The sequence below is a fragment of the Carica papaya genome, chromosome 9 (assembly GCF_054855325.1).
Source record: "Carica papaya isolate Zhongbai chromosome 9, ASM5485532v1, whole genome shotgun sequence".
Lineage (NCBI taxonomy): Eukaryota > Viridiplantae > Streptophyta > Magnoliopsida > Brassicales > Caricaceae > Carica > Carica papaya.
Window position 1 is genome coordinate 23833602 of NC_142317.1, and position 11052 is coordinate 23844653.

The 11052-nt window shown below is 35.7% G+C and overlaps 1 protein-coding gene across 1 annotated transcript; it reads right to left on the minus strand.

The window, feature by feature from the left end:
* Window positions 1–2343: 2343 nt before the first annotated feature.
* On the minus strand, window positions 2344–2874 carry LOC148240207 (uncharacterized). The gene has a single exon (XM_088212092.1). The coding sequence runs from the start codon at window positions 2872–2874 to the stop codon at window positions 2344–2346; it is 531 nt and encodes a 176-aa protein (XP_088068218.1).
* Between the last annotated feature and the right edge of the window lie 8178 nt (window positions 2875–11052).

Sequence of the window (11052 nt, forward strand, 5' to 3'; positions counted from 1 at the left end):
CCCAAATTGAATTATGCACGGACGGTCCAGATCGCATCGCGATGGACGGTCCAGATTTATTTCCATTTTAATCACGATCGGATGGCCTAGATTAAATCGTGATGGATGGCTGAAATTAAAAGGGAAAGGTTATAAATAACCTCACCCACACCCCGACCCCAAACCCTAGCTGCTAGTGCCCTCGCCGGAGAAGAAGAACCAATCGCCGGAGGAGCCGACTGCCGCCACCCACCACTGCACCGGAGGGTTTTTCGACCGCCAAACGAGGTAAATTTTCTTCCATTGGCTCGTTTTTCGATACTGAATCCGCCTATGGCCAAATTGGAGCCAAACCACCGGCCAATCGGCCGAAAAACACTACCGAAGTCCAGCGGCGCCGCCGTGGCTTCTCTCGATTTTTGCCTCTGATGAGTCCCTTCCCGTTTCAGTTCGATGCAATTTTTACACCACTGTGATCACCGTCTTTTTCTCTACAGGTTGACCGGAGCAAAACATCAAACCGCGACTCGCGCCGGAGAAACCGCCACACCTGAGAGCTCCGCCGTCGGTAAGTCTTAGTTTTTCGTGATTTTTTGGCCCACCGAGGGCCCTAGGGTTGTTTTATCACAAGAACCAATGCAGGTTTGGCCAAAAACGGCCAACCCGAGGCGGATCGCCGCCGCGGGCGGTAGTGCCGTTGCCGGAGCACAACGGAGCCGCCGTGCCAGAATTTTGATATTGGCCGAAATGGGGCCCTGGGTCTGATTTGAAATTTTTTGGGACACGTGCAGGTACCGATAGTGCGTTTCAGTTTTCCGAAGAAAATTCAGAGAATTTAGGGATAGCTCGTGGCCACACTGTAAAGCTGATTTCAGACCCCGAAACAAGTAACGATTTCTCACCGTGTTTCTTATCACGGTATTAAAGCGCAATAAATAATAAAACGACATTTCATGAATTAATACATGTATATAATTAATTAAGGTTACTAATGGAGCCCGAATCTAATGTATTTTCGGTCAGTTGTTGTTTGATCTATTTTTCAGTTTTAAATGCAGTATGGTATCTGATATATTTATTTTATGGTTACGTATGCATGAATCATGATTTCTTTTTTTATGGTTTAAATTATGGTGAACCCGATGTTGTGTTGTTTTATTTGGTGTTCATTATTGGTTTACGTATTTGTGTATGATTGGATGATTAAGACCAAGGAAAATAGAAAAAAGGTTATGTGAATTGATAAATGGATAATGTGGACAGCCTAACTAGATATCCTGGGAGATGGTGGGCGGACCAGATCTGTAGGGAACCCTACCGGGAACGTGGTCTCTCATATCGGACGGGGTATGGAGACCTTATGTGTTTTGGCGCCCATACTGGACGGGGTATGGGGACGGCCCGTTTCACCCTCATACCGGATGGGGTATTGAGGTTTATGGTTTTGGCGCCCATACCGGATGGGGTATGGGGACGGCCCTGGAATCAGGTTATTAATGTTAATGGTTCACGTGTAGCGGGGACCCCTTATGGATCTCCATGGATACTAGTAGGCTAGTAAAAGAGGAAATTTGTTGTCTGATTATTGACGTGCAAAAGTATGACATGTACTATGTTACAAAGTATATATGATTTTATGATAGTTATAATGCTATTGTTTTCATATGTTATTTTAACAAATCTCACCGAGGTAAGTGGATAGTAAAGGTTTTTATTATTAATAAATGAGTTTGTTATAAATTATGCTCAATTGGTCATTTTTGTTTTCTAACAACCCTTACTTCTATGGCAGTGAGATAGTGTGATGTCTTTACTGGGATAGTGTAGCTCATTCCTAACTTAACCATTTCAGATCAAGAAGACGTGGTTCCCGAGCCCGTTCTGCAAGAAGACGGCGAGTTAGAAGCCTAAAGATTTTATGGTTCTATTTATAGTTTTTATTTCGAGTATTTATTTTAATTAACTTATTCTTTCATACGTTGAATACGTTTATGGTTATTGTGTAAAGGATGTTAATCAGAATTTTTATTACGCTTCTGTATTTAAGATTTTTAATACATACATCTTCACTTAAATTTCCGGGGCTGTTACACTTAAGCTCCACAAATCGGTTGAAGACTTCACATTGGCTGCGCAAGAAATAAACCCAACACATTCTGGTGAGATCATCTATGAACAGAGTGAAATACTTACAACCGCTTAATGATTCCTCACTCATCAGGCCGCAGATGTCTGAGTGTACAAGCTCAATCTTTTCTTTTGCTCTCCATTGTGTATGAGATGGGAAGGGCATTCTAGCAATTTTGGCTATTTGGCAAACACCGCATACACCTTTTGTCATCTTGAAATGAGGCAGGTCGAGACTCATCTGATGAGCCTGCAATTTTTCAAGACCTCCCTTTTATAGTGTCCATACCTCCTGTTCCAGATTATTCCTTCATTTTGATTTGCCACATTCGCTTTGTTCTTTGGTTCTGTCATATTTAGAGCATATATTTTGTTCCTCAAGGAAACCTCGGCTATGAGTTCATCTTTTTCATTAAAGATTTCACAGAAAGTATGCTTAAAGGTAATGATGTAGCCATAACTTGCAATTTGGCGTACACTCAGTAAGTTTTGATGTAGGTTAGGAACAAATAATACATCATGTATCAACTTGTTATCTTGTTTTGTGCTTACCAGAACACTTCCCTTACCTTCAGCTCTAACAGTTTTCCCATCACCAAGTTGAGTATACTCCTTCATATTTTTGTTCAGATTATGAAATAGCTCATCTTCTTTGCACATATGAGCTGTGTAGTCACAGTCGACTACCCATAGTGCTTTGTTTTCATTAACAGCCTCACTTGAAGCTACAAGGAGTGTATTTGGAGTATCTTCTTCATTTTTTATCATGTTTGCCTGTTGTGGTTCGTGTTTTGATTCCTCCTGCTTCTTTTTTATTCTGCAATCCTTCTCTTTGTGACTGAGTCTCTTGTAAAAATTACATTTGACAGTTCTTTTCCCTTTATACTAGCAATCCTTCTCAAGGTGATTAGTTAAAGAACATATTTTGCATGGATGGTATTTGTTTCGCTTACCTTGACTCTGGTTGGCTTATCGTGAATTTGAGCCTTTATCCTCAATTTTTCTCCCCCAATTTTCAGTTTCAGACTTGTTTCTAGTTTGGGAAATAAACAGTGCTCCTTCTGGATTTATGGTTTCCCTCATACTGGCTCTTTGTTATTGAGTCTCAAGTTTGTTTATCAGTTTAGTAGCAGTGATTGTATCAGTGTCACCCAACTCCTCTAACACTGAAAATTTTTATTCGAATTTGGTAGGTAAGCTCACCAAAATATGTTCTACTATTCGAGATTCTAGAAAGTTTTCACCGAGTAGCCTGATTTTGCTAACAATATCAAAAATTCGAGAGGTATATTGCCTTATAGTGTCTTCATCTTTCATTTGCAAGGCAATAAACTCAGCCTTCAATTTTATAAGCTTTATTCTTCTACTTCTGTGGCCTAAATCGAACTCTTTTTTGAGCTTATCCCAAGATGATTTAGGTGTTTTATAGGGCAAGATCCTACTGAGACTGCCGAATGAATGCAGGTCAAGGCGCGAGGTTTCTTGCTACTTCATCCTCGTGCCTTTTAATTTGAGTAAGAGATGATGTGTCTCATAGAGGAGGTGGGTCACTGTCATCAAGGACTACCTCCCACAAACTCAAAGATTTCAGGTGAATCTCCATTTTCACGGCCCATGAGTGATAATTATCTCCATTGAAGTGCAGTGGAGCTGAAGTGCCAGAACAATAAGACATCTTGATTGTCTCACAGTCTCTTAAGAAAAACACTCTGATACCATTATTGATTTTAGCAGCTTATTTGCTGTTTTTGAAGCAGATTGTATTTAAAAATTTAGAGAGAGAAAATTTAGTGAGAGAGAGGCACGAAAACAGAGTAAAAGCATACAACTGCCTTTGTTTTCGTATGTTACAGAAGTAAGAAGATAATTGAAAGAGAATTCGATTGATGTTCATTAATGATTGAGTGCTTTAAATAAGCAAGGTTACAACTGAAAATTCTTGTCATATTAGATAATTTAGGTAAGCTGCATATATGCATGCAAATACAACTCTTACGTGATAAGATTATCACGTTTATTTTGAATTCAAAATTTCGAAAAATAAAAGCTAATTCTTATCTAAATCAACAAAATTTAAATCCATCCCACAAACTCCAACTATCCCTCTTCCTCCTGATATCTCTCTTCCCTCCTCTCACCGTCTCCCTCATAATACCTTATCCCCTCATCCTACTAATTTAAACTCCTTTAACTTATCCCATTCCCAACTCCCACTTGATCCCCTTCCTCCCTGTCATTCTCCACATACATGAACCCATCCCATGATGTTACATTCCATCTCCCTAACAAAATGTTCCTCCTTTCTAACGTCTAAATCCTCCCTTACAATTGAGTATCTTCAAACCAAACCTCCCACTTACTCCCAAGCTAACTTTTCCCCTTAATGGCAACAAGCTATGCATGAGGAGATTACTACTCTCCAATGGACAAATACTTGGACCTTAGTCCCCAAACCACCTACTACTAATATCGTCGGCAATAATTGGGTTTACAAAATCAAAAGAAACCCAAATGGCTCCATTGCCAGATACAAAGCATGTTTGGTAGCAGAGGCTTAACCAATAATCTAGTATCGACTTCCACGAGACTTTCAGTCTAGTGATCAAAATAACTACCATTCAGACCATTTTTGTCGATTCAACTACTCAAGGTTGACCCCTACCACAACTTGATATCTCCAATGCATTTCTCTATGGCTTCCTAAATGGGGATATCTATATGGACTAGCCTCAAGGTTTTGTTGATCCCTTTAAATCCGATCATGTTTGAAAGCTCACTCGGTCCCTTTATGGTCTTAAACAGGCTCTTTAAGCCTAGTTTGAATGGCTCCATTCCTTCATCCTCTCCATGGGATTTCATGATTCCAAAGCGAACACCATTTTATTCATCTACAAATATAGTACTAATACTGTTTTTCTTGTAGTCTACATGGATGATCTCATAATCACTGGTTCTTTTCAACAGATAGTCTGACACATTATCTCCTCTCTCAAACATGAATTTTCAGTCAAAGACTTTGGCTGAGTTTCCTACTTCCTCCAAGTCACTCATACACCAACGGGTCTCTTCCTTATTTATCAACAATATCTCTTTGATCTCCTTGATCAACTTGGCATGCATAACGTCAAAGACTGCTCGACGCCTATTGCCACAACCTAGTTATCCAAAATTGATGGCACTCCTCTTTTTTATGGCGTTCATCTTTCTGATGACACTCAATGTAAAGGTTCAGAACTTAAAAAGAAATAAAGTCATGAATTAATGCGGAAGCGAAATAATAGAGTTTAGGGTTTACGTTCTTTACACAATAATTTAAGATGTCCAATAGGATTACCGAAATGTCTCTTCTAAAATAAATTACGAAAATTAAGGAAATAAACAAAAAGTCAATAACTGAGTATTCTATAACGATCTTCACTAGATTTTGAAGGGGGTCCAGGTGGTAAACTATTCACAACTCTCTTGTTGATTGGGATATGGGTCTTACTCCTCTTAATCTGAAATAGTCAATAAAATAGTGAGCTACACTAACCCAGTAAGAATATCACACTACTCACCGATACAGAAACTGAATGTTGGTAAAAATCATAAAAATAACTAATGGAACTCATGATTTAAGTAAATTCATTAATAAAAAAGAAAACAATATTAGGTATATTTACCGTTACAAGATTTTTTAAAATCGACCTATAGAGACAATAACTCAAATAACATTCCAAGCTCATTTTCAAGTGAGCAATAACAACCATTTTTCCTTTTTATTTGCCTAATAGTATCCCTGATGGCCCATAGGGATGTCCCACTACGTGTGAACCAATATCCAACATTGTCAACTAACCGGCCGTCCCCATACCCCGTTCAGTACGAGTTATAACAACCACTTTTCCTTTTTATTTATCTACTGTTATCCCTAAGAGTCTATAGGGATGTCTCACTATGCGTGAACCAATATCCAACATTATCAATTAACCGACTGTTTCCATACCTCGTCTGGTATGAGCGTAAAAAATATCCTCCCTCAATACCCCGTCCAGTATGAGAGTAAATCAAGTTGTCTCCATACCCCGTCTGATATGAGCGCTAAAAATATTATTCCTCGATATCCCGTCCAGTATGAGGTAACGTTCACGGTAGGGTTTCCTATGCACCCGATCCGTCCACCATCTCCCAAAATATCTAGTAAGTATATAATTCATTAATTCACATGACCAAACAATTTTTCGTTTGCATATTAATTACCAATTTCACAAATCAACCGTAAATCACGCAAGCCAAGTAATATATATATCAAGAAAGCATAATTGAATCATTTAACCATTCTAGTATATTATCATGTATTTAAATCTGTAAATTCAACAATCAGTTAAATAGAATAACAAATAAATGACTAATCGATTTTCGGCTCCATTGGTAACCTGTAATTATTCTTAAAATTTTTTTAAATTATACAAAATACCATATTACCGATTATTAAGTTTTAATTCTATAACAGAGAATAAGGTGAAGAGTTTTTATCCGAATCGGTGTCCGAAACACTGAACATTCTACTGTGCCTACTGGCAGTCCCCAAGTTTCCTGAATTTTTCTGTGGAGAATAAACCACGCTTCACATATCTAAAAATACCCAAAAAAATCCAAAATCAATGTTAGAAATATTTTTCCGCCAATTTTAAAATTCCGGCACTGCCGTGCTGGATGATGGCACCGACGTTAGCAATGGCAGTTTGCCTCGGCATGGTCGTTTTCTGTCAGTTTTGGCCTATTTCGGCTAGTTTTATGTCCATCCCTACGAGAAAACATGTTACGGGACTTCGGTTGGCTGAAAAAAGTCAAAAAATAAAAACCTATCGGCAGTGATATTTTTTGATGCAGCAGTTCCGCCAGCTCACCTTCTCAGCGGATAGGAGAATTTTTACCTTTTTTGGCAGTCGGAGGTGGCTTCAGCATGGTGGTGGATGGTGGTCGACTCCCGTCTCCGGCGACTGGTTCTTTTTCTCCAGCAGGAGGCTGGCAGCTAGGGTTTTGGTTTGGGTTTGGTGTGATGCAAGATATTTATACCTGTCTCGCATTAATTTGAACCATTCATCGCGTTTGATCTCGATCGTCTAATCGCATTTAAAGAGAGAACGAATCTGAACCGTTCATGGTATTTAATCGCGACCATTCGATCGCACCTGAGGAGGGAACGGATTCAGACCGTCCACGCACGCGAGAATGCTTTCAGGTCATTCGATCGCAAGGCATACGGATCGCCAGCATGGCCTCCCGCGTGGCACCGAGTCAGCGTGCCTTGTCATGCAGCGCGCTCCGGTTCGTCGGGGCTACTGACTAGGCTGTCTTACGTGGCGTAATTTTTCTTAATTGTATTTTAACCTCTAGTTTTTTATTTTTCTTTCAAAAACTCCTTCCGAACCTAAATTTTTACCCATTTTTTTCAAAATTGTTTTCAATTTCATCCTCAACGCATTTTTTCACTAATTTCACATTAAATAAAAATTTATTAATTTTAAAATTAAATTTTTATACATTTTTTAAATTTTAAAATTAATATCGGATCAAATTTTAAACTCGGGTATTACACTCAATACCGGAGAATAATTGGTGCACTCCAATATGTAACCTTAAGGTTCCTAAACATTGCATTTATAGTTAATAAACTCTATCAGTTTATGCATTCTCCCACTGATACACATTGGAAAACCATCAAGCAGGTGCTCAGGTATCTAGCTCAAACCATCTCCTATGGCTTATACTTCACATCTGTTTCCTCCTACCAACTTCAATGTTTTACCGACAGTGACTAGGGTGGGTGCGAAGATGATTGTTGCTCCACTAATGGCTACACCATCTACATGGGACATAATCTCATCTCTTGGGTCTCCAAAAAGCAGCCAACAGTTGCTCACTCCTTAACTGAAAGTGAATACAAGATATTTACAAATAACATCTCGTAATTGATTTGGCTTCAAGGCTTATTCTCTAAACTTTCCATTCCTTCCTCAAGTCCTCCAATCCTCTGGTGTGATAATATTGGAGCGACTTACCTTTCTTCTAACCCTATCTTTCACGCTCACACCAAGCATATCGAGCTTGACTTCCACTTTCTCCGTGAATGGGTCATTACTGGCTAACTTCATATTCACTTCATCTCTATTGAAGATCAGATCGGTGACATCTTCAACAGGTCAATTCCCATCGCTTTATTTCTCTATCTCAGAAAAAAGCTTCATCTCCTCCCTTGGATGTCTCTCCCCTCTTTTTTTCTCTTCATGATTGTACCACACATTCTTATCCTTCTATCTCCATTGTGTGTGTATATTTATATATGGGCAAATAGCCCTCATAATATAATAATATATTTTTTTAATCTTTTATAAACCTTTATATCCATCTCTTTGTTTTAATTAGGGTTACCTAGTGACGTTCTGTTGTAACCAATTCAATAAGTTTGACTTGTATGTATTCGGCCCATCCATGAAATGAGGGAGATCCTTTTTACCTCTCCTTGATAATAACATAAATGCTATCGCACGATGAAACCCTTAAATAAGTTGTAAAAAATGAGAATATCTAATTTTGATATGATTTCGATTCGATATGAATTTGATTCGTTACGAATTTGATTTATATTTTATATGTAAGTATCAGTTCTATGAATCGTTCAAAATTTTAGAATTTTATAAGTCAAAAAAGATAATTATGAGATTTAGATCTAAATTGGTTAAGAAAATATAAGGAACAAAGAGCAAATATTAAGTATAAGCATGAGTAAATGGGTAATTATGTAAAGTTATCAAAAAAAGAAAAAAGGTCTAGAGTATTCTTTTAGCTAATTGGTACAATACTTCAAGAAAATATAAAAGAGGATAAAGATAAAGAAAATTAAGGAGACTAATATAATTATTTATATAATAAAATGATAATTTGAAAATTTTCCTTCTCTTATAATTGTAATTTTTTTAATTGATTACATTGTTGCATGATTACATATGGTGCACGTTGTATACCTAGGGCATAGGAGACTAGTTATTTTTACTAAGCATATGGAGCTCATTAAATTCCACCAGTTACTTTCATATTAGGATATTCCGGAACAAGAGCGCACCAGTGAGGGACAAGTAAACAAGCCTGAGTTAGATTTGACATTTTGTACTTAAAGATATTGTCCCTTTTTTATAAACTTTATTATATTTTAGACCTCATGGTCTTGTAAAATATTTATGATATACTGCAAAGGATAGATTGTAATTTCTATTAAATAGTTAATTACATCATTGTATTTATGGGTTCCACTAGTTGATCATAGCTTTAGTATGTTTGTGCCCCGTTAATGGGATTTGGGGTGTTACATTAACAATTCACCCCTTTTTGTGATCATGTTTATCTTAAGTTGATACTAAGCAAGAAAGCCATCACACGAGTGTTTCTAAACCCACTAAATGATTAAGGACAAATTAGTTTTAGTTATAAAATTTTCTAGGCTTTAATTTTCTTTTGAGAGCAATAAGTTTTATGATACTAGGTATATATAAATGATTGTAAAGCTAGAGTTTTGTAGATTTACTTGGAAGAATAATTTCCTATTTGATTATTTTTTTTTTCATTCTAGTGCCGAATGTATGTTTTATTATATTTGTTTGTTTCTTGTTCCTTATTAAGATAAATTGCACTTGCCTTCATGAATTACCATTTGGTACTGGAGATAAAAAATTCTCTTTTTAGATAAATTTTTTTAACTATTGTTAAATTTCACGACTTCGAAATATTTGTACTATTTCTTTAAAACTTTTATCAATACTTAAAGTGGAAGAGATTGATCATTAAAGGGGAGAAAATTTGTTGTTGTTTTTCATTTTCTTTTTTTATTCTTTTATAAATATATATGATATTTCTCCTTTTACTAGGTGGTGGATCTTGCTGAAATAATTACTATAAAAGGAGAACCTAGTCCAATAATTTTTTAAAATCCTTAAAGAAATAGCACTATTTTATAATACTAAATTTAACATAAATAAGATTGATAGAAATCTAGTCCAAAATTTTTTAAAAACTTATAAAGAAATAGCACTATTTTGCAATACCAAATTTGACATAGATAACTTTTATACTTGAATTGGGAGGAGATTTACAGTTCTACTTGAATAACCCAAAAAAACTCCTCAATAATATAAAATTCCACTCGACCAACTATAAGTAAATAAAGTACTTCAAAACCCAAAATAATTTTTTTTCAATTAATTAACTATAGGTTTACATATTTGCTTATTTAAAACAATAAAAAAAAATATTCTTTGTGAAACTAAAAACATTCAAAGTCTTGTTTCAATGATGAGACATACAATGGGAGAGGAAAAGATCTTAATTAGATTTTTGAAAATCAAATGATCATATTTTAATTTGAGAATCTAAAAATAGTAAAAAAGTTACTTAATCTTTCCTTGTCTTCCTCTTTGATTTTATTGGTCTTATTTACTATGAGACAAATTATAAAAATGAATAAACAAAAGTACAAGAAATTATTATTAGTCTCATTTTAATTTTACCCTCTAAAATCTTTTCAAATATTAGTTTTATTTATTTATTTATTTATTTTTAGGTTTAATAGTAAAAATCTTGATTTTTAACTCTTTTTTCAAATTAGTTCTTCATCTTTCAATTTCAACGATCAAGTTGTTTTCCTTTTATTTTTTCTAAATAAGTCATCCCTTAAGATTACTTGTTAAAATAAAAATATTATTGAATATATCATCGTCGCATGCTAGTAATATTATCAAAAAATAATAAAATAATTGTCATGTGGATAACATGCTTCATTTAAAACCACACTTGGTTACAAAATATTTAAATCAAACTTGTTGAAGATTATTTTTTCTAGCTCTACTTTTTAGGACTTCCAACTCATTACTTGTAACTATACTCAAATTTTTAGACATTTTGTAAATTTTT

Coding starts and splice junctions, on each gene's coding strand:
- LOC148240207 (XM_088212092.1), bottom strand. CDS start 2,874: ATGATAAAAAATGAAGAAGATACTCCAAATACACTCCTTGTAGCTTCA.